General features: G+C 46.3%; 1 protein-coding gene across 1 annotated transcript in view; it reads left to right on the top strand.

Moving 5' to 3' along the window:
* The window catches only part of KLHL29 (kelch like family member 29), a 312,454-nt gene extending 300,761 nt beyond the window's left edge, over positions 1-11,693 (top strand). The window contains exons 9-14 of the mRNA XM_065891320.1: positions 737-935; positions 1,078-1,260; positions 1,466-1,646; positions 6,818-7,011; positions 7,374-7,518; positions 9,530-11,693. Of these exons, the coding sequence (XP_065747392.1) occupies positions 737-935; positions 1,078-1,260; positions 1,466-1,646; positions 6,818-7,011; positions 7,374-7,518; positions 9,530-9,713 (1,086 nt within the window). The 3' untranslated portion in view covers positions 9,714-11,693. The remainder of the gene's footprint in view (positions 1-736; positions 936-1,077; positions 1,261-1,465; positions 1,647-6,817; positions 7,012-7,373; positions 7,519-9,529) is intronic.
* Positions 11,694-24,387: the final 12,694 nt, after the last annotated feature.

Raw genomic sequence — 24,387 nt, 5'->3', positions numbered from 1 at the left:
CTCTTGCTGTGGGAAGAGTTCTTTTATGTGATGGATCCCTTCCCCACCCTTGAACTGTGTATACCTGGAGGTCAGGGACCAGGTCTTATTGGTCTTTGCACCCCCAATAGCACACTCAATGCGCGGCAAGGAGTGGTCACCGATTAGTTGTTGGATGAAACTAAAATAGAGTGGTGAGCAAAGAGTTTGCCAGACAAGAGGGAGATTCACATCAGTCCACGAAAAGCCTTTGATGCAGGTGAGGGGGTCCAGCGGATGCCACGAAAGGGGCTTGCCGGTGATGGGGAGGCACAGGTGCTGACGGTTCTGACTCGCAAGCTCGATGATCACCGTCAGCTGTCCTGGGCCCTCCCACCCCTTCCTGAGCTCCTGCCCCACCTCGTCAAGGATCAGGATCCTCATTTCAGTCCCCGGCAGCCTGGTGTGAAGCAGAGGCCCGCGACCTGGGTGGAGGCAGGGAGAAGGTGCTCAAGAGACTGATGGATGGCCCACCCCAGGGCCAGCCCCAGCACGCCAGGCCTCCCCCTTCCTTCCCTCCTCACCTCCTGCTGCTGGGAGCGCCCGTCAGCTCCGCCTAGGCCGGGGTGAGCAGTGTCGACACTCCCAAGCCAAACGCACACTCGAATTACCCCTTTTGCCCAGCCCCACACCTCTCGCTTCTTCCTTCTCAACACACCTCACAAGAGGTGGCGCCACCTATGCTCTAAGAAGACCCCATGCCCCCTTGACTCCGCAGTACTCGGCGGAGCTCCTGGCCGTGGTCCGCCTCCCCTTCATCCACCCCAGCTACCTGCTCAACGTGGTTGACAACGAGGAGCTGATCAAGTCATCGGAAGCGTGTCGGGACCTGGTCAACGAGGCCAAACGCTACCACATGCTGCCACACGCCCGCCAGGAGATGCAGACGCCCCGAACGCGGCCCCGCCTCTCAGCAGGTATGGCGGCATATGCCCCGAGCCGCCAAAGGCAGGCGCCACGCCGTCAGCCCAACTCTGGGTGGTCTCCCAAGGAGGCACCAGGCACAGATGCTGACACAGTGTCAGGCTATCCCAAGGGTGCCCATCCGTGTCCCTGCAGGTGTGGCCGAGGTCATCGTTTTGGTTGGGGGCCGTCAGATGGTGGGGATGACCCAGCGCTCGCTGGTGGCTGTCACCTGCTGGAACCCGCAGAACAACAAGTGGTACCCCCTGGCCTCACTGCCTTTCTATGACCGCGAGTTCTTCAGCGTAGTGAGTGCCGGGGACAACATCTACCTTTCAGGTGAGGCCCCTCAGGGCTGGGCTGGGGACTGGGCACAGACTTCCCCAGGGGGCCGCTCCCCACACCAGGGTTAAGGAAGGCCAAGGTCACAAGTGTCTACTTTGCAGGGGAAGCCTTCTCCTCCTGCCCCCGGGGCTGCGCCTGCCCAGCCTGGGACCCTTCCTCACTCCCTGCCCACTCTCTGGACCTCCCATACTGCCCACAGGTGGGATGGAATCAGGGGTGACGCTGGCCGATGTCTGGTGCTACATGTCCCTGCTCGATAACTGGAACCTCGTCTCCAGGATGACGGTCCCCCGCTGTCGGCACAATAGCCTTGTCTATGATGGGAAGATTTACACCCTCGGGGGACTTGGCGTGGCAGGCAATGTGGACCACGTGGAGAGGTAAGGAGGTCACAGTCATGACAGGGGCATCCTCTGACATCCCCCGAGAGCTAAAAGCACATCACTCCTCCTCCCCAAACCCCACCCAATTAAGACCCACCGGAGACTGGACTTTTATTTATTTATTTGTTTATTTATGGCTGTGTTGGGTCTTCGTTGCTGTGCGCGGGCTTTCTCTAGTTGAGGTGAGCATGGGCTACTCTTTGTTGCGGTGCACGGGCTTCTCATTGCGGTGGCTTCTTTTGCTGTGGAGCACAAGCTCTAGGCACGGGGGCTTCAGTAGTTGTGGCTCGCGGGCTCTAGAGCGCAGGCTCAGTAGTTGTGGTGCGTGGGCTTAGTTGTTCCGCAGCATGTGGGATCTTCTCAAGCCAGGGATCGAACCCGTGGTCCCCTGCATTGGCAGGTGGATTCTTAACCACTGAGCCACCAGGGAAGTCCTGATGGTGGAGTAGAAGCAAGAAGGGTAACAACTGCCCAGCCACCAAGACTCTTGTCCCATTCAGGGGGACTGACAAGCTGGAGGCATGAGAGCCAATGGTGCAAAAACACAGGTTGGGCTTGGATGCCCTGACCAGGCAGTTAGGGAACTTACTGCGACCGGAAGTAGCAGCCCAGAGACTGGCTGGGATGTAGGGCTAAGCTGGAACCAATGGTCCAAAGGTGCACCGCGCCAGTGGCTGTACCTTCATGTTCCTGCCAAGTGGAGGTGACACACGGGGGAGTTCCCTTCCTCCCTGCCTCCCACACCTCCAAGGAAATCTGCATGTAACCCAGAGAAGGGTTGCTGCACACAGGCCTGGCCAACCCTCTAGAATTCTCTAGAAGAGAATGTAAGTCATGTGTATAAAGCCTGCCCTCTGCTGGAAGCTCCAGGCTGGCTTCCTCACCTCGGCCCTTTGAAGCTGGCCGCACCTAGCGGAGGGATCATGTGCAGGCAGGAGGGGAATAGGCTGGAGGCGGGCGCTTCTCTGGGTGGAAACAGTCTTTTCCTTTGAGACGGGGAAATGGATCATGCAGAGAATGGACACCTTGGAGAGAAACTGCAGAACGAGCTCAGATAGCTTTGTGAGTCAGCAGCAGGATGGGGGAAACTGCAGGGCAGTCCTGCTTTTGGAGAATCTAGTGCCCCAGAGAGTGACAAGTTAGGCTGAACTGGCCCCAAATTCCAACCCAGGGGGTCACGACTAAGGTCACCGGAGCCCTTTTCCCACGTTCTTCCCGCACCCTGGCCCCCCCACCCTGGCCGCCATTATCAGCTTCCCGTGTGATAGCTTCTCGCCTGTAGAGCCGCACAAACCCCTCAGTTTGTATTCTTCCCTCGATGGCTAATTGGACACTTGATAAATGTTACGGCAAAGATGGTTTCAGAGTGAGACAGGCTCTGGATTTTCACTGTGGGCTTTTAACTCCCCCAAGTGGAGCTCAGAGATGGCTCAGTAACAACGTTTAATTGTCATATTGATTTGAAGATAATGGGGAATCCCCGTGTGATTATGAAGATATTAATACTGCTGTTGAACCTGGTTCGGCCCTGACGCCGACAGCCTTCTGTGGGACCCACTGCACACCCATCACTCTCCAAGCTTTCCAGAAGCACCAGGTTCCACTCGTTTGTGATCCACTATAAACACACGAAAATGAGACATTTTCTATGTAGGAGTAAACTGAGCTAGATCTGTCATCCTGTCTTGCTCTTGTCAGCTATTTTTAATCTCCTAAGATGCTGATTACTCATTTTGCAAGCTTGTTGATAAATACAGGGATTTGTTCAAGGACCGAATGCACAAAGAAGGGGAACAAACTCCACTCCTGTTGGGCCCAGGAGCAGTTCGCCCTGGCAGCTGGCTAGGCCTTTGTTCCGCTGCGAAATCAGCTGGGGCACAGAATGGGCAAGACCACCCTGCGAACCCCAGGATATGGAGGAGCAGTCCAGGACACGGTGCCCTGAGGCCTCCCCTAGTCCACTGGGATCTGTCAGCCGTCCTTGTATGGACAGGACACAGACCTGAAGGCTCTTGGGTGGAGGGTACATGGAAGGGGTGCCCACTGCTTCCCAAGGAGCATAGCTAGACCCCCTTTGGTCAAGTCAGTTTCTGTGCCACACAGTGACAATGATGAGAATTCAGGGCGACAGGAAGGTCGGGGGAATGGGGACAGACACGAGGACACTTTGTTCCCCAGGAAGCACTAAGGGTACAAATTGCTCTTATATTGATAATGAACGAGATGTATGGTGCATTATAATTACCTTACTGTATTGCAGGACTAGAGCAAGATTATATAATTATAGTTTAAGACAACAGTGTAATAGACAAACCTGTATTATATCATTATATAAATAACGGGGTCTAATACTTTATAGCAATATATTGCAGTAGCTGTGGTTACTGGATAAATGATAGCAGAGTGCCGCACTCCGCGGGGTCATTTGCATGTCATTAGCATATCCTTCTCAAGCAGGAAGCTGACAGATTGAGCTGACGGGAGGGCTTGTGGCTTGGCAATCAGCCACCTGGAATAACAAGAAATTCACGTTTGGCAGAATGTGCCATTATATGGAAAGCCTGAAGACTAACAGCCACATAATCTTCCACTGTCTCCCAGCTCCTTCTGCAGCTCTTTGGATCTCTGCCACATCGGCTTAAAAAACAGATATCTGAACTTCTGATACTGTCCCAAAAGGCACTTATTCCATTGCCTATTAGCCACGTATCATTCGTCTGGGGCTTAATTGAATCCGCCCCTGCTCCCCTTTCAGGTACTTGAGCTTCTCCTCAAATCCTGAGTCTGTGCAAGCACAGAGCTGGACGTCTCACAGCCAGGGGCACCAGCTAGGAGAGACCATCTTCCTGGGTCAGCGAGCTGTGACCATGCAATGACTAATGCCTCAAGGAGGCTCACGAGGAAAAGTGGGCCCCGTGTGCTTCCCGGGAAAGGTGTGCTGGGAGAATCCCAAGTGTAGGGGTGCAGCAAGCCCAGGGTGGAGGCCCCGCCTTGGGTCCAGAACCCGCGAAAGAGCAGTGAACAGTGTGGTGAGCCGTAGATGGAAGATCCAGAGTGAATGCTTGTGAGGGTCGCCCTCAGGGAACAACTGAGAAACACAGCTGCCCCACTAAGAAAGACCTCAAAGATCCCGGTTCAGTGGCCCATTTGCTTAATGCCAAGTCTACTCCTGCCATCTGCTGTGTCTGTTCTCACATTTTCCCTGCCCTGCCTGGAACTCATGTTCCGTCACTTCTCCATCCTCTGACTTTGCCATCTCCACGCCTGCCCTCTGGGGGCTGATTGCTGGTGGAGAAAATCCCACAGTCTTGTAGATTGGCCTCATGTGTATTGAAGTCCTCCAACCTCTACTGGATCCTCATGGTGCAGGGCATTTTTTGTGTTTCCCTTGTCAGCTGTTTCTCCCACTCTCAAGAGCGTGCGTCTCCCATCTTCACCTCTCTCCTCAAGGCTCTTACCCCACAGACTCCTCCAATACTTGACTCCTGCTTCACAGAGAAAATGGAGCCATCAATCAAGAACTCTCTCTTTTTCCTGCCATCACTCCTGCATATGTCCTTATGCTCATGACATCCTTGCCTTCCTCTCTCATGCCAAAATGGCCACCACTTCCCTGTCTACTCTGGATCCAATTTGCATCCAGCTACCAGGAGCCACCCATCATCAGCTCTCCCCTGTCTTTCATATATAGTTCATCGTTCCTTATCCACTTGGGGTCCTTCCCATCAGCATGTAAACACAATTAAAACTCCCCCCCGCAAATTAAAATAAAACCCATGCTGTGCTGGAGCTGGTTCATACTGGTTCATTAGAGCCCACTGTTAAATCTTCAGGAACTCTGCAAGTCAGTTGTTAGCTACAGAGATTATTAAAAATTAAGTCATATAAACTTAGAATTAAATTATTTAAAAACAAAGGTAATCCATACTCAAAACTCATCACTGTCTAATTTTTTTTACTACATTTTACTACTGCCTATGTTCTGGAGGTTGTATGTGTCCACTGCATCTGTACATGGGGGAGATTCTGTACCCTGGGGCACTACTGGGCATCTCTTCCCAACCCTACATTCAGTGATGTCCCATTGGTAGCTTGAAATCAGCCACGATGAGAGGATTTACATTACAGAAATCAGCAAATGCTACACACCAGGACTTTCTTCCCTGGAGAGCTGGTTGTTAAACATTTATCAGCAAAACCCCCTCTTAGCTCTATAGTCCTTTCTAAGTCCCACCTTCTCTGCTCCCTCCTCCATACACAAATAGCCCTGCACCTCCCATTCCACATATGATGCCCTTGACATGACCACCAGTGACCTGTTGGGGACTTCCTGACCTCCTGTCACATCCTCCGTGCTGCAGCTTTGCCTTCTGTCACATCACTCTTGGACTCCTCTCAGCTCCCCTCATACAGGCTGGCATCTCCCCAGTGTCCTCAGCCCGTCCTCACCCCACACGCTCCCTGTGAACTACCTCGTCTTCAGTTTCCATCTATGTGCCCATGATCCCATAACTGAATATTTAATCCAGACCTAAATACCAACTGCCCCTGCACATCCCCAATTTGTTACCCACAGATACTTTAAACTTCCCATGAATAAAACCAAAATCATCCTCCTCCCCAAAACCCTCCCAACCTCGATTCCCTGTCCCATGAGTAGTGCCCCCTCTGTCCAGTTTCCCAAGCCAGAGACCCTGAGGCATCCTCAGCAACTCCCTGAAATGAGACATCAATTCAGGCTAAACCTTATCAGTTTACCTCTCCCTCTGTTCCCAGCTCCTTCCTTGGTCCAGGCCACTATTTCCCCAGTTTCCAGCCCATGGGCTGGGTATGGAGGAGACGCCCAGTGCCGGGCTGCTGAATGAAAGAGTAGGACTGAGCCGCACAGAGAGGGCTGAAGAGGCCTGGAAGCTGGGGGGCTGAGAGAGGTTTCCACAGACAGACAAGAGCCCCCCTGAGGTTCAAGAGGGAGGCTGAGAGGGCCGGTTTGGGCTAGATCCTGGGTGGCCTTGAGTGATTCAACCCAAGTACCCTCCACTGTGTGATATCGGGCTACACCGAGGGCAGGAAGTGGGTGGTGGGGCTCCCCCATGTCTGCTGTCTTGCTTGAGGCCCCTGCCCTGCACGAGGCCCATCTGATTCTGGCTCTTCTTCTCCTCTCTCAACAGGTATGACACCATCACCAACCAATGGGAGGCGGTGGCCCCTCTGCCCAAGGCAGTGCACTCGGCAGCAGCCACAGTGTGTGGAGGCAAGATCTACGTGTTTGGGGGCGTGAACGAGGCAGGCCGAGCTGCAGGCGTCCTCCAGTCTTACGTTCCACAGAGCAACACGTGGAGCTTCATCGAGTCCCCGATGATTGGTGAGAACCAGCTGTCTCCTCGGCCCAGGATCAGGGCAGTGGCCCCACCTCATCGCTTTAGTCGGTGTCAATATTCCCAAACCCGGGGGCAGGCTGAGCCCAAGGGTTCTGCACACCCAAGTCCAGGGGGGTGGGAGGGGAGGGGAGGCCCCAGCTCAGGTGCAGCTGAAGCTCCCACTACCTGGACAAAGGGCAAGCTGGTCCGTGCCAGGTGTCTCCCGGCCCCAGCCTTGTTCTTGGGCCAACCAGTGATGTTGGAGGTCTTTGCAGCTCCTGTCCCCTGCAGGGCCTGCTGGGATGGAGGAGGGGAGGGGGCCCGGCAGAGGGCCCTGACCTGCCTGCCTGCTCCGCTCTCCTTGCAGACAACAAGTACGCTCCCGCCGTCACCCTCAATGGCTTCGTTTTCATCCTGGGTGGGGCTTATGCCAGAGCCACCACCATCTATGACCCTGACAAAGGGAACATTAAGGCGGGTCCCAACATGAATCACTCTCGCCAGTTCTGCAGGTGAGGAGGCTGGGCCGGGGAGGAGGAGGGCCAGGGAAGGGACAGAGGGATGGGTTGGTTCATGATGACTGACCACCATCCGATGACCAAGGTGGTGCCTGGGCCCAGAATAGCACCAGCCTCCGCCAGCCGCGGGGGGGGTGGTGGGGGGCGTTCGTGCAGAGTGTGAAGTGCCCCAAAAGCCTGACCCTGTGGCTCCAGCTGACCCTGCCTCCAAGCTGCACAGGAATGGCTTCCTACAGACACCGGCACCTGGTCCTTAAGGCCACACCTTCTCTCAGTGAGAGGTGAGGGTGGTGCTATGAGGTCAGCTTCCCCCCAGGACCGCCTGCCCGGTCACAGACGAGAGGCAGCAACAGGCCAGAGCTGTGTGATACCCTACATGGGACAGGTGGCTTTTGGGGGAGTGCCCTGATGGCACATGATCCTGATGGCTCTTTGGAGCTGGACCCAGTGAGGCACGAGGCGCAGCTGCCCTGGAGTCCCACAGCTGACTGGGCAGAAACACACCCAGACCAGCCCCCCCGGAAGACAGAGGTAGAGGTTGGAGTGTGGCCTGGTTCCCGGGGTGCTCTGGCCCAGAAAAATTAACCACCCTGGGCAGTGAGACACACACCCTGCTCTTCTAGCCCCACCCTTTCCTGGACTAAGAGGAACTAGGGAAAAAATGGGAACCACAGAGACCCCATTTGCAGCATTTCCATAACAGAGCCGTCCTGAAGACATCTTGTACCTGTGCAGAGGTGATCACTGAATCCTCGGTGTGGCAAGAGCATGAGGCATTTGTTGAGTGCCTGCTGTTTGTGTGTCACAGCTAGGAAAGCTACAGTCTACCACTGACATCTTACGTGACCTTGGGCAAATAACTTCCCCTCTCTGGGGAAGCTCTACCTATGAAACACGCCCTTGGACTAGATGAGTGCTAAGTTCCTATTAGTATGAAGATGCTACAGTTCTCGAGCCCTACTTTCATGTGACATATCCTACATGGTGGCCGTGTGCAGGGCAACTCTGAGAATACTGTCCAGTGATCAAGACAGCCGGAGTGTGGGCACGGAGAGATGATGCCTCTTAAGCTGGGTCTTGCAAGAGAAGCAGGGAAAGGATATGCCACAAGGGGAGACGTGTGAGGGGCCCAGACGGCGTGGAGCTGCGAGAGAGACAGCTGGGGGCTTCAGTGTCTGGGAGGACGTCTAGATACACATGTTCTGTCCAGGCTCAGATTTTCAGAAATGGGTGGAGACTTTGGAAGGGTTTCTGTTCAATTTCAGGGGACAGCCAAGAAGAAATGGCCATTAGAGGAAATGAGAGAGAACTCGGGGCTGGAAGCATAGATTTGGCATCCGTGTGAAGGGGTAGCTGGGATGCAGCGAGATAGTAAGCGCAGAGAAGCAGAGAGCTGCCCGAGACAGCTTGACCAAGCCCATGAGTGTGGCACAGGGAAGGGCCCTTGCAGCCACAGGCGGGCGGCAGTATCAGGTCACACATGTGAAGGAGTCACAGCAGGAAGTTCTGACTGAGCACCTGGGCAAGGGTGAAATTCCCAGTCGACTGGCTGATGCTCAGTTACAACTTAGTTCTGTATTATCCTGTCTGCTATCATTCTGGCGCATCACGTTCCCAACTAGATTTGAGTGGTAGGAAGGCTCTGTCCCAGCAACACCAAAAAGATGCTCCATAGAGACCCAGTGAACTGAGCCGAGCACCTGTACACAGAGGCTGCTCATCTCCCAGCTGACTTGAGTCAGATGGGCAGGTCCTGGGACACCCAGTATGCATCAGTGTCGCCCACAGCTTGGAGGGTAATATAGCATGATGTCCTGATTGGTCCTGGAGGAAAGGTGTTTTTCTTATCCCCGCTGAGGTCAGAGGGAAAAGAAAAGCAGCAAGACCCCACATGACTTTTGCAAAAGGGGAGAGGCAGCCTGCGACAGGACAGGGTGCTGGGAATCTATCTCCAGGTCCCAGGTGGAAATCCAGTGGCTAAGTCTCTCCTCGTTTTCTCCGACAGTGCTGTGGTACTCGATGGCAAGATTTATGCAACTGGAGGCATTGTTAGCAGTGAGGGGCCTGCCTTGGGCAACATGGAAGCCTATGAGCCTGCAACCAACACATGGGCCCTCCTCCCCCACATGCCCTGCCCCGTGTTCAGACACGGCTGCGTCGTGATAAAGAAATATATTCAAAGCGGCTGACATCAGCAGGAAGCCCACGCCGAGACTGTAGACAGACACGTCTGGTGAGGCAAATGCTACTCACAAAGATCAACTTTCAGCAACACCAATAAGAGGCCGACCAACACAATCAAGGAACTCACCACGCTACACATTTTGAATACCGTCTACATTGAATGTAGGAAATCATCCTCGCCTTTGGGGAAAATGAGGGAGTAGCCTCCGAGCTGCGGGAACCGCGACCGAGCGAGAGAGCTGCGCCTTGGGGCTCCTGCAGAGGCACTTGCTCTGACCGGAGGCGCTCACTCTGCCCGGTGCAATAGTTTCACATATTTTTCAACTGGGAGAGAGAAGCCGTTTTTTCCTTCCTGCAGGGCAAGCTTGATCCCCAGCCAACCATAGATCAGTTATCAGTTATCCTATGACAATATTAGGCGTCAGGCTCTCTTGAAATAAGATCAAAGTGTCCTTATCACTTTGATTCCTACTTTTGTTTTTAACCAATCTACGATTTCAGTGGCCGAGGTAAAACAAGGGACAATACTATGTATGGGGCCTGAGGCCTAGGAGGCTGCTGGTCCCCACTAGGTCGAAGATAAGTCCAGGTTCTTTGCGGAGCCAGATGTGACTGGAGCGGTGGCAGCCGTGGGGACAGCTAGGGAGAACCGTCTGTCCCTTCACAGGGTTTTCTACCATGTTTTTGCTGGAGAAGGACAAGGTGATTGTGCTAGCTTTCTCTTATCCCGTATGAATTATTTAGATTTCCAAGGCATTTTCTTGATAAACAAAAGGCTATTTTTAAGTACCGAGAGAAAGAGGCAGCCACGAGAGGGATAACGCGGGAATTCCCAAAGCTCTTTGTAGGTAGTGCCAGAGTGGGGCATTTGCTCTAATTTTTCTATGTTCAGAATAGAGGATATCTCCTGGGTGGGGGTGAATGCCCCCATTTTATTTTTAGAAAAAGTAACTCCCAGACAGCCCCGTAAAAGCCGTGCCTCATGGAAGCACTGTCATAGAGAGACAACTCCGTTTCTGAAGGAAACCAGCTCTGGCTCGTGACACCAGCTCAGCTCCCTCCATGAGGTAAAGCTGAGGACCCGGGCCAGGTTGGAAGGGAAGGAGGGAGGATACATGTCTACAAAGCACAGGAGACTATTTTTGATATTTATAGCTATATATTAAGGCACCTGCCACAAAGAGCTCTCAGGATGGGGACAGCCTTCTTAGACGAGCCGTGACAGCCAAGGCCTGAATCATTCTTCTAGTAGCATCTTAACCCAAGCAAGGGGAGCCAGGAGGGAGGCCACCCCGTGGCTCACAGAGAAAGGCCTTCCCTCTAGTCTTCAGACGCTCAAACCTCACGTGGTGACCAGTTTCCATTCCAGGGCACGAAGGAGGCAGCCGCCATTGCTGTGCTGTTTAGCTGAAGTTGGTACCAAATACGCATTTACCATTTTTATACCTGGTAAGTCGACTTGCCGTCATTTCATCATAAAAACCACTTATAAGGAGAAAAGGACAGGACACGCTCTCCATCTTTCAGTATTTGATGACACAAAGTCCCAATGTCGGGCATCAACTTCTAGCACTACAAGTGTGGCTCCCACTTGGACAAGATACCGAGCTTCATTATGCAGTTTTTAATATTATTTATTCTTTTAAAAAGTAATAAGCACAAAACTACATACGTTGTATGTCATTTAAAGTATTTATGTCAAACAGGGTGCAAGTGTGAACCCAAGGACTGGAGCACAAGTGTCTAACTGCCTGGGGCAGGGCGATGTCAGCGTTGGTGGGCGTCTACCTCCAAAGGAGGTGCTAGTGGTCAGCGAGACTCAACACAGACGACACTGAAATCCTGTTCTCTCCTCAGTTATCACACTGGAGCAAAACTGGCTATTTCTGTGAATGATATAAAACAGGGTTCTCTGTAACGGTATTGTACATAGTATATGTTTATTGTTAAGTTCTTGTTATAATAAATATATTTATAGATCTAGACTCGGAAGCCAATCTAATGCCTCTGTGTGCCACTGTCCTTGCCACCGAGATGAGAAACCCCAGTGCAGGCCTGTGCCACCTCTCCCATCAGCTGTTACAGACTTGAATGCACATCTTGGTGATCATAAAGGATAGGACTCCTCAGCAAGGGAATGAATGTACAGGGCTGAAAGGCAAGAATAAAGGGCAATTAAAGGTCAAAGCTGAAAGGGACTTGCAAACACTCTGGCATCAACTCAGGGTCTCCCTTCGGTTTAAGTGCTCTTATTACATTTGTGCAACCGAAAGCTTCAAAAAGTTAGCTTCCCCCTGATCTGCTTCCTGTGCCAGAGGCTGTCCTGAAGAACTGTGACAAATCCACATGGCAACTCCACGCCATCAGCCTGAGAAGAGATGCAACACCCTTCCTTCAGGAAGAACAAGTTGTGACTGCCATTCTAAAATCCAGTCGGGGGCCTCCCTGCCTTCATTCAGTCCCGCCTGAGGCTGTTCTCTAACCTGTTGTAACAGACCGGCTTTGCTCTCCTAAGGATACCCACGCAAAGCCCAGGGCAAAAGCATAGAACACCAGATGGGATTGCTCCCTCTCTTGCATGCAAGGACTTTAGATTTAACGGATTAGTAGGAGAAGGTAGATTTACCAGCATTTTACCCAAGGGAAGAGCCTTAATCCCCAAATCTCACCAAGACCCAGTATCTCCTTGCAAGAAAAAAATCAGAAGAAGGTAGGTTGGGGTGGGTGGGACTGGGAGTTCTCAGAGAACTCGGCTGAGGCCTTATGATGAGTGGACCACACACTTGCCAAAAATATCTGCACTGGTACCTTCACAACACCAGTCCTAGAGGAAAGGATGGAGAATGTCTAGAAGATTCTAATCATGAACAGCTAAAATTATAAGCTAAAATTATAAAAACCAAGCAATTGTACCTCCTGGTGGTGTAGTGGTTAAGAATCCACCTGCCAATGCAGGGTACACGGGTCCAAGCCCTGGTCCAGGAAGATCCCACATGCCGCGGAGCAACTAAGCCCGTGTGCCACAACTACTGAGCCTGCTCTCTAGAGTCTGTGAGCCACAACTACTGAGCCTGCGTGCCACAACTACTAAGCCCGCGCGCCTAGAGCCTGTGTTCCACAACAAAGAGAAGCCAGCACAATGAGAGGCCTGTGCACCTCAACAAAAAGTAGCCCCTGCTCGACGCAACTAGAGAAAAGCCCACACGCAGCAACAAAGACCCAACGCAGCCAAAAATAAATAAATAAATAAATAAATTCGGAAAAAAACAACAACAAAAAAACACCAAGCAATAGTTTCGTTACCTCCTTCTTTCTCTACTCTATTTGCCTAAATCAAAGGAAATATGTTCTCTGGCTCTGTGAAGAGTCTGTGTACTTACCGTAGAAGGCATCTGTGTTCGCTGTTATTAGGCACCCATGTAACCATGGGGAGAGTCTCTCTTGTTGGACTCAAGGCACTACCATCAGACCTGGCATGGATGGTGATGAAATTCATTGTGACAGCCACGAACAGGAGACGGATCACATTGTGTGTGTCTGTGTGAGAACTTAAAAAAAAAAAACTCAACCCTAAAATAAGAAGAAAACAGGAAAACTATTTGCAGTCCATATGACAAAAGATTAATATCTTTATTAAAGAGGCCACGTAATTCAATTAGAAACTGTTAAGGGATTCCAACTTAAATAGGTCATGAACAGACACTGCAAAGAGGAAACATACAACAAAAAGTTCAACATTTATAATTATTAAATAATGAAACTTAAATAATTAGGTAACATCTTTACCTAACTAAATGAGCTTCCCAAACCTAAAAATAAAGGGAGGGGGGAGGGGGGAGGGGCGCTGATGAAGAGCAGTGAAACTCCTGAGTAGCACCAAGGGCTCTGTAAACTGAAATGGGTCTCAGAAAGCAACGTGGCAGGTGCCATGTATCAAGAGCCTAAAGAGTACCTGACCCAGTAAATCCACTTCTGGGCGTCCATCAGGAAATAATGCAAACTATGGAAAAAGTCATACAACAACCAGCTCCCACTTATTGACACTAACTATTGCCAGACACCATGCTAAGTACTTAAAAGCACTGAATCCTCGTAATTCTACTAGACAGGTACTAAAGACATGCAGCAATACAGAAAACAGTAGAAGAGGGGGGAAAAAGCAAGATTCATATTTGTATATGATTGTGGTTATGTAAGATATGTATATAATGATATATAAGCTATATATATACACACACAAAGATATGTAAAATATGTATATTAAAATGACCAGATGTACAGTCATAAAACTACTATTAATTGAACTGATGGATTGTGGGCAATTTTCTTTCTCTCTTCTCCAAAATGTATATAAAGTGATGACATTACTTTTATAATAAAGATATCGATATACATATATTTTCTTTAATGGGGAATGAAGGACAGAAAGTAATCTTTCTCCTATATTTTAGTCTGAGAAATTCTCAAAGATCAATTCCTATCTTGGACACCATAATCAATGGAGAGTTAAAGGGTTCAGAATAATGTAACAAAGAATTTTGAATAAGAAAACAGATTTCCAGTCATAATCAAGACTTTTTTTTTAAAACCTAAACGCTAGGGGTGAATGGATTATATCTTTCAGTGCGTGAAGATTTGCATGAAACAAATGAATACCACCACTTCTCTGTGTTCTTGGAAGGTCAAGAAAGATGAAAAAGACAATAATAAAGAAGAAAAAATTCTAGTTCAACAAAAGGATACAAGTATTAGTGCAAAACTCTGCAATAGGTTACCAAGATCCTTGTGAAGTCCTTTTCTAATTAAACCTCAATAATATATAACATAATTGCATACATTATCCCATTTTATCCTCTCAGCTACCCTAAAAGGCATAGGGCATCATCTTCACTCTTTAAGAGGAAACAATATCAAGAAAGTTAAGTGATTTGTGCGGCAATAGTTATGCCCCAGGTGTTCTCCATGCACTATCGCATTTGATGCTCATCACAGTCTTGCAGAGGATGGTTAAACCTGCTGCACAGATGAGGCCACAGGTTCCAGACGTGAAGCAGAGTCCGTCTAAGGCACATCAGTATTCAAAACCCTGCTCAGTGGGCCTCCAGAGAGGCTGCACTACATCATATGGTCTCTTCAAGGCTGCCTGGAACTGTGTAGCTCTTATGGCTCCAAGGCTAAGGCTCCTTCCTCCTCCCCAAGCTACCTCAGAAACCTGCATTAAGAAAACAGAGAATTCTGTGACTATAAGAGACATTCAGCTCTGTGTTAGATACAGTCCTCTTTAGAAGCAATTTTTGAAATATCTGGTTAGAGTCTCAATAACACACTGGCTTCCTCCATTGAAGGCTTGGCTTTACACAGGAAACTTGGGTTTGGGGGAAAGAAAGAGGCCTCTGACTAAGATATCATTTCTGCCTCATTTGAAATTCCTCCTGTGAGCCTTCACTCTGCTGTGAAGTCTTAAGGAGTTCCTTACCTTCTTGCTGACCACAAACCTGGTCAGGGAGAGTAAAGGAAAGGGGAGAACATCATTAACACTGGCTGCACCTTCCTCAGTCCCAAAGGGCATACCATGACCTTGCCACCAAGGAGGTAGAAGGTCAAAGAGCTGACTAAAATGAGGACCCAACTCCAAGAAGTCTGCCTTTTCCACATGATGGCAAAAATTAGACAATCCAAAAAGCTGTGTTTATCTTCCCAAATTTATAATCCATGTGCTCTGCTGCCCTCTATGTAACACTTGGCAAGTCACCTGGGTGTCTTTCCTCATGAAAGGTGAGCACAGCCTTTGAATGGATCAAACTAGGTCAATAAGACTATGTTCTCTGCAGGCAGGGGTCATGTCCTCTTATCTTCCCCCACAGGGCACGTCACCCTGATGAGTAGTGACAGCCAGATTCTATTGGCAGCATGAAAAATGTTTTATGAAAAATATAAAGGCAAGGGCACAAATTTGTGCACTGCTTTAGCCATCCCTGTTATCTACAGATGACTAAAGAAACAATAGTTTTTGTTAAAGGGTTTCTATTTACCGTGTGTATAGATTTCCGTCATTCTCGGAGAAGCTACCCACCACTAGCGCAAACCTAGGCACCACCGGACCCATCAGCCCTGTCGACTTTGCATCCCTGGTGGTAAAAATCAGTCCTTGAAGCTCTTCAGTTCACTCCCTACATTCTCTGGTACCTCTCTGTTACTACTGCCCTATTTTAAGCCCTTATTTTCTTTTTATAGGTGTTTTTAAAATAACAGCTTTATTAACATATAATTCACATATGATAAAATGCACCATTTTAATGTATATAATTCAGTGGTTTTTAGAATATTCACAGAGTTGAGCAACCATCACCACTATTTAATTGCAGAATATTTTTATCATCTCAAAAAGAAACCTGGGAGTTCAGGGTTTTGGTGGCACAAGCCACCCGTCTCCTTGCATGGCCCTGCAATAAACTTTTCTCTGTTCCAAAAAAAGAGAAACCTGTATCCATTAGCAATCACTCTCTATTTCCGCCACCCCCAGCACATAGCAACCACAAATCTACTTTCTGTTTCTATGGATTTGCCTATTATGGACATTTCATATAAATTGAATCACACAATATGTGTTCTTTTATTTCTGGCTTCTTTCACTTACCATCGTGTTCTCAAGATTCACCCATGTTGTAGTAGGTACTAGTACTACATTCCTTTTTTATGGCCAAATAATATTCCATTGAAGGGTTATATAAATGGATACATTTTGTTTAACCATTCACCAATTGATCGGCATTTGGGTTCCTTCCTCATTTTAACCATTAATAATGCAGCCACAAACAATCGTGTACAAGGGTTTGAGATTAAATAAATTTCGGAAATGCTGGGTTTAACAAAGTTAAACAGGTTTCTTTATGACAGAACTTCTGTGTCAAGAACATAGTAACATTGGGGGAGAACAGATACATGTACACGTATGGCTGAGTCACTTCGCTGCGCACCTGAAACTATCACATTGTTAATCGGCCATGATCCGATATAAAAAAGAAACAAACACAGTAACAGTCATTACAATTTTACTGAAGGGGATACACAAGGCAGGGTTTTCCAAGCTTATTTAGCCACAAATTGCCCCCCCACCTCCCAAATCTAGAAAACTTTTTTTCTTTACTAAATTATGACACAAGCTCAAATAGTTACATGGGATTCTGGGGTCAATATATTCTGTCTTTCATCTTCAAAAGAAGCACATCAGAAAGTAAAGGTAATATTGTGAAATATTCTGAAGCAAATTCTAGTTTAAAACTGTCAAAATATTTCTTAAGAAAAACGGATACATTTTTATATGGCAGCAGAAGAAATGAGATCAGTATTCTTTGATATGAACAAAATACTTTTCCTGAATACAGCAAAATATGTTTCACCGCAATTTTCTAAGTTCCAAAAAGGCTTAAGCATCTCTTACACTGCAATGTAAAAACACTGAAAAAATGGAAATAATCACACAATAACCATTCTACACAACTAAAATACCCAACCCACACATCTAATGACAGTTGCAAAAGTGTGACCTGACAATTTCTGGAAAAGACTGTCGGGCATTTTGTATTTTATTAATCTTGAACAACATGACAATCTTCTCAACAAGTCAGCTGCAGAGGAGAACAAAGACATCCATCATTTGTCCCAACAATATTTAAAATTCAAAACTTTCACATTAATTCCAATATTCTCATTAAAATATATTAAAACGGGCTTCCCTGGTGGCGCAGTGGTTGAGAGTCCGCCTGCCAATGCAGGGGACACGGGTTCATGCCCCGGTCCGGGAAGATCCCACATACCGCAGAGTGGCTAGGCCCGTGAGCCATGGCCGCTGAGCCTGTGCTCCGCAACGGGAGAGGCCACAACAGTGAGAGGCCTGCGTACCGAAAAAAAAAAAAAATATATATATATATATATTAAAACATAAAAATTTTCTATCTAATATCTCTTTAGATTAACATTTGTGTTAATAGTGAGACAAAGTTTCATCCAATTCCAGCTATAAAACCTTGAGCATGTCTCAGAAACAAAGAGCTTTTTGACGATCTTTTGCTTTTTTGTTTCTGTGGATATATGTTTAAGTTCAAACAATGTGGAAATTAAGTGTAAAAAAAAATTCCGAAGATGTGAAACTGATTTTTTACAGTGTGATAGGCAATTACTCCTTCCTTTGCTACAAACTCCATTTAAAACAATCTTATTAAAGAAATTTCTTTATTAAACCATGGTAAACTACACAACTGACAGCTTACTGATGTTTCCTTTAAATATGTGAAGTAATTTGAGACTTCCCACCACAAATAACTTTTATTTCAGTAACATTTTAAGTATAATGTTACTTGTGGATTGTCACATTTCTTTTTAAAAGGACATTCTGTTTGCAGAGGCTTGTTAAAATACTTTGCACTTATTAAAATGCTAAAATAGACATTTGTAATTATTTCCAACACTTTCCCAAGGAAATTTAAGCTATAAGCAAAGTAACTCTACACAATGTTTAGAAATAATGCTATCTCATATCAAAATTAATTTTGCTTTTTTGCCACAATGAGACATTAGAAAAGCTCTGTGCTCTACACAGACAGCCATAGACATATGACTCCGGCTGTTCATGTGTTTTTTGAATTAATAGCACCAAAGTTCCTTAAACCTGTGGTTTTACTAATGGCTCTTCAGCTACTGTGACAACATATGATTTTGGAGTAATGATTTACCATTACTGATTTACCATTTGTTGAGAAACTCTAAAAAAAAAAAACAAACCTGTTCTACCTAAGAAATCTTAAACTCTGTGCTCTGACAAAAGTCTCCATCCAATACATTCACGACTCCTCCCACTGTATTTGCTCTTTAGTTTCATTTCAGACATTCAGTCCTTAGATCCTTTCCATTGTCTCCCAATTTAGTAACCCCACTTTGGTTTCATTTCCATTCTTACCCAGGAATGGAATTCCTCTCCCAAAAGTTACCTCATCCCCCTAACATTCTGGTCCTTCAGTTGGACCAACAAGCCTAATTATAGTCCTATTCTAACTATCAGCCTCCTCTGAGGCTTCATTCGGGGTGACACCTACAAGGGGGAAAAACCCACATTCACATAGGCTGGCACCACTACTAATACATGGCGCCCACACTCACCTATGCCCTCAACTTATTCTCATCTGTTCCTGGAGAGCTCTCTTTCCTCTTTCCATCAGTGACTTCTAAACCTTCACTTCTCCCCCTTAAATTTCTTACTTAGAACCCCTCACTTTTATCAGAAGAGCACAACTTTACATCGAAAAAACTAATGCGGAGGATGATGGCAAGTGACAATACAGTTTTTTAAATCTTCCTGAATTGACCATTAAAAACAGAGAAACTGGGGCTTCCCTGGTGGCGCAGCGGTTGAGAATCCACCTGCCAATGCAGGGGACACGGGTTCAATCCCTGATCCAGGAAGATCCCACATGCCGTGGAACAACTAAGCCCATGAGCCACAACTACTGAGCCTGTGCTCTAGAGCCTTCGAGCCACAGCTACTGAAGCCACTGCACCTAGAGCCGGTGCTCTGCAGCAAGAGAAGCCACCGCAATTAGAAGCCCGTGCACCGCAACGAAGAGTAGCCCCTGCTCACAGCAGCTAGAGAAAGCCCACGTGCGGCAACGAAGACCCAACGCAGCCAAAAATAAATAAATAAACAAACAGAGAAACCAGGGTGAAACATTCAAAGACTCCTGGATAGCATCTAAAACAAAACTAAGTAACAAGGAATCTACAGAGCTCCAAATCCCAAGTGAGTGGGGTCAAACCGCTGACACCTACGAGACTGTGGTACATGTGTGAGGACGAAAGCAGAGGAGAGGCACTGGCATCTAAGGAAAGTAAGAACCCGCACAGGTACCCAGGCGGGGAGTGAGGGTGGGGCACTGACGAGAGCACCTGATATTGAGAGGAGTTTGCACCCTCTAGTTCTCAGGTGAGGGTAAGTGTTCTGTGGGAACTACTAGCCTTGCGAAAATTCTCAAAACAACTCAGCCAAAGCCCGGTTTCAGGCCCAAGCCCCATACTAAAACAAAACTACTAGGGACAGAATCTAAATTGAACAGCACAGGGACAAAAGAGAAATCCAGATAAAATAGGGGAGGGGAACAAAGTAACCAGATTTCACAGAAATAACAGAAGAGAGAGCTCTAGAGCCATAAAATTCAGGCTTCCTTGTAAAAGTTCAAGGAAAGTAATTTCATATAAAAAATGAGGACTTTTGTGTGGATTGAGGGAAAATCCCACATAAATATATTACAAGAAAAAACTTTAAAAGGAGAAAGCTACCCTACAGGCAATAAAGGCCCTCCTACAAAATACATGAAAACGATAACCTACTATTTCAAAACAAGCAAAAGGACAAAAAAAAAATAATAGAAAAATGAAAGAACAATGTAAACCAAAATTAGAAAAACTTACAAAGGATGTGAAATAACTCTGAAAGAAAAAAAATCATGTTAGAAATGTACACTAAAGTAGAAAGAACATAAGAGTCAATTTTAAAAAAAATAGATAATGCCTTAAGACAAACAGAAGGGAAGAAAAGGCAGGAAAAATTTTTTTTTAAATAAATTTATTTATTTATTTATTTTTGGTGCATTGGGTCTTCGTTGTTGCACGCGGGCTTTTCTCTAGTTGTGGTGAGCAGAGGCTACTCTTCATCGCGGTGCACAGGCTTCTCATTGCAGTGGCTTCTCTTGTTGCAGAGCACGGGCTCTAGGCACACGGGCTTCAGTAGTTGTGGCTCGTGGGCTCTAGTGCACAGGTTCAGTAGTTGTGGCTCACGGGCTTAGTTGCTCCACGGCATGTGGGATCTTCCCAGACCAGAGATCGAACCCGTGTCCCCTGAATTAGCAGGCAGATGCTCAACCCACTCCGCCACCAGGGAAGCCCAGGACATTTTTTTTAAGTAACAAAAAAATGAAGACATTCCTGGTTCTGGTTAAGACTGAGTAAGCATACTCCACTGTATCTCTCCCAGTGTTTACAACTAAAAGTCCACATAAAACAATATAATTAATTGCTAAGGGCTCCGTGAAAGATAAACAAAGCATGTGAACTCAGTGGGAAATTCAAAACTCAAACAATGACCCACATAGTAGTGAGTTCCCTGGTTTGGCTTTTATCACCTATATCCCCCAGCTTACACTAGGGAAGCCAGAATCTCGGAAGAAAAATGGTCTCTCTACATCCTCCAGACCCAAACCCAGGTGAGCCTCAGTAATGAATCAGCCTCCTCATGGCAGCAGTGACAGTGATATTTTTTCTCTTTCTATCCAGATAAGCAGAAAAGGGGGCTTTGAGGAACCTGACAGTGAGGGAGAAGATCACAAAGAGTAGGGAATGGAGAATGAGGCCCTTTAAATTACTGTATGAGATTCTGAGTTGCACATGCATAGAACTGACCAGGATCAGTGGAGCAAAGGCTGTGAGATCCGAACTACAGCAGAGACCACCCCCATGTCCTGCTAGTCCAGCGGCCCCTGCATGGTGCACATAGGGAGCTATATTAGTTTCCTATTGCTGCTATAAAAAATTACTACAGGTTAGTGGCTTAGGACAACACAAATCTATTATTTTATGGTTCTGGAGGTCAGAAGTCTAAATGGGTCTTATGAGCCAAAATTAAGGTGTCAACAGATCTGTGTTCCTTCCTGGAGCTCTAGAAAAAAATCTTTTTTCCTTCCCTTTTTCAGCTTCTAGAGGCTGCCTGCATTCCTTGGCTCAGGGCTCCTTCCTCCATTTTCAAAGCAAATCACTCCAAATATCAGTGGTTGTCTGGGCAGAGAGCAGGGAATGAACAGGTGGAGCACAAGAGACTTTCAGGGCAGTGAAGTTAGTCTTAATGATACTGCAATGATGGATACATGTCGTTATACATCTGTCAAAACTCATAGAAAGTACAATACAAAGAGTGAGTCCTAATGTAAACTATGGGCTTTAGTTAATAATAATGTATCTATATTTGCTCATAAATTGTAACAAATGTACCCCAGTAATGCAAGATGTTAATAACGGTTAAATGGGGGGGGGGGTATAGGTAAGGGGATATAAGGGAACTCTGTACTTTACACTCAATTTTTCTCTAAACCTAAAACTGCACACACACAAAAGTCTATTGCTTTTTTAAAAAAGCAGTGTGCAAAGGAATATCTAGAACAACTCCCTTCTGTGTAAGAATAAAGGGGGAAAATAAGAAAATATACATGTAACTTTATTTTAGCAAAAGAAACAGCAGACAAATAAACAAATGAGGTCGTTTACCTTCCATAGTGGAAGGGATAGGAACAGTGATACTTCTCTGGATCTAACTATTTTGCACAGTCATGACTTTTGTAAGTATGTTAATGTTTTACATATTAAAACACATAAACAACAAGAATAAGAGGGACATTAAAACTGAACACAGACAAAAAAACAAAAGAACCTAACTATATTTCAAAGAATAACACAACCAGAGTAGATGGGCATAAAGAAGATTAACCGAAGTAACTTTTGAACACAGTATTTAGACTATATGCCCTCAGACTAAAGACAAAAAGCACTATAAACAGAATTTGAACTCTACTTAGTAGGTTTCAAGTTTTTTTGGTAGTATGGGCTAACTTATCTAACTACCTTTTATGTAATTAAAAATTTAGAAGGGGCTTCCCTGGTGGCGCAGTGGTTGAGAGTCCGCCTGCCGATGCAGGGGACATGGGTTCGTGCCCCGGTCTGGGAGGACCCCACATGCCACAGAGCGGCTTGGGCCCGTGAGCCATGGCCGCTGAGCCTGCGCGTCCGGAGCCTGTGCTCCGCAACGGGAGAGGCCACAACAGTGAGGCCCGCGTACCGCAAAAAAAAAAAAAAAGAATTTAGAAAATAAGTACATATATTCAGGATAAAGGAGCTATCTTTCTTGTTGGAGAAGGAAGTTACATATATGGAAAGATGACAGGCCAGGGCAAAGGAAGGTAAAGTGATGGGAAAAGATGTACCATAAAAACACTAATTTAAAAAAAAAACTAAAGTAGCCATATTAGTAACAGACAAAGAAGACTCTGAACAAGGATAATTACAAGGGATAAAGAAGAATATTACATAATGATAAGCAGTTCAATTCACCAAGACGGCATAACAATTTTAAATGTGTGTACAACTAACAACAGAGCGTCAAGCTATAAGAAGCAAAAACTGACAGAACTGAAAGGAGAAATAGACAAGTCTACAGTTATGGATGGGGAGTTCAACACTCCTCTCTTAGTAATTAATACAAGTAGACAGAAAATCAACAAGGATACAGAAGATCTAAACAACGTGAGCAACCAATGTTATCTAACTAAAATTTATAGAAACCTCCATCCAACGACGACAGAATACACATTTTTTTTTTCAGGTCGACATAAAACACTAATGAAGGCAGATCAAATTTTAAACAAAGCAGAATAAATTTAAAAGAATTAAAATCATACTGACTATGTTGACTTTACCAGAATTAAATAAGAAGTCATTAACACAAAATCTGGGAAATTCCAAATATTTGCAAACTAAACAATACACGTTTAAATAATCCAGGAGTCAAGAGGAAATTTCAAGGTAAAATAGAAAATATTTTGAAATGAATGAAAAGGAAAATACAACATTTCAAAAATGTGTGGGATGCAGCTAAAGAAGTGCTTATGAATTTTTAACATTAAGTGATTACATTAGAAAAGAAAAGAAGTCTCAAACCAATAATCTAAACTTTCAGTTTAAGAAACTTAACACAAAAGAAGAAGAAGGAAGGAAATAAACTTAAGAGCAGAAATCAGAAAAATGAAAGAGGAAATGGAAAAAATAGGAAAAATCCATGAAACCTAAAACGAGTTTTTTGAAAAGATGAATAAAAACAGACCGAGCAAGGGAAAAAAAAAAAGAGAGCAAGAAAGAAAAGACATGAATTGCCAATATCAGGAACAAAAGAGGAGATAGCGCTACAGACACAACAGAGATCAAAAGCTAACAAAGACTAATATAATAGGGTTGTGTCCAGAGGACTCAGGAACCAACTTGAAAAGGTTCCCACAGGCCAGAGATTGGACCATTTTAGTAGGAATAAGCATGATAATGGCAGTGCATTGAAATATATTAAATAGGCTTAAATCTATGAATTCATAATGATACCAAGAAAACAAATTCTTCACCTGTGGATGGGGACATCATTCACTTTTTTTTAATTAATTTATTTGTTTTCATTTTGGGCTGTGTTGGGTCTTCGTCACTGTGCGCGGGCTCTCTCTAGTTGTGGCGAGCGGGGGCTACTCTTCATTGCAGTGCACAGGCTTCTCATTGTCGTGGCTTCTCTTGTTGCAGAGCGCAGGCTCTAGGCGTGCGGGCTTCAGTAGTTGTGGCTCACAGGCTCTAGAGTGCAAGCTCAGTAGTTGTGGTACACGGGCTTAGTTGCTCCGTGGCATGTGGGATCTTCCCGGACCAGAGATCAAACCTCTGTCCCCTGCATTGGCAGGCGGATTCTTAACCCCAGAACCATCAGGGAAGCCCCCATCATTCATTTTTAAAACTGGTTAATAAAGGTAAAGAATCAAACTTGGGACTTCCCTGGTGGCGCAGTGGATAAGGATCCGTGCTCCCAATGCAGTGGGACCGGGTTCAATCCCTGGT

Source organism: Phocoena phocoena, chromosome 14 (assembly GCF_963924675.1).
Source record: "Phocoena phocoena chromosome 14, mPhoPho1.1, whole genome shotgun sequence".
Taxonomy (NCBI): domain Eukaryota; kingdom Metazoa; phylum Chordata; class Mammalia; order Artiodactyla; family Phocoenidae; genus Phocoena; species Phocoena phocoena.
This window is presented reverse-complemented; position numbering and strand designations above follow the sequence as displayed.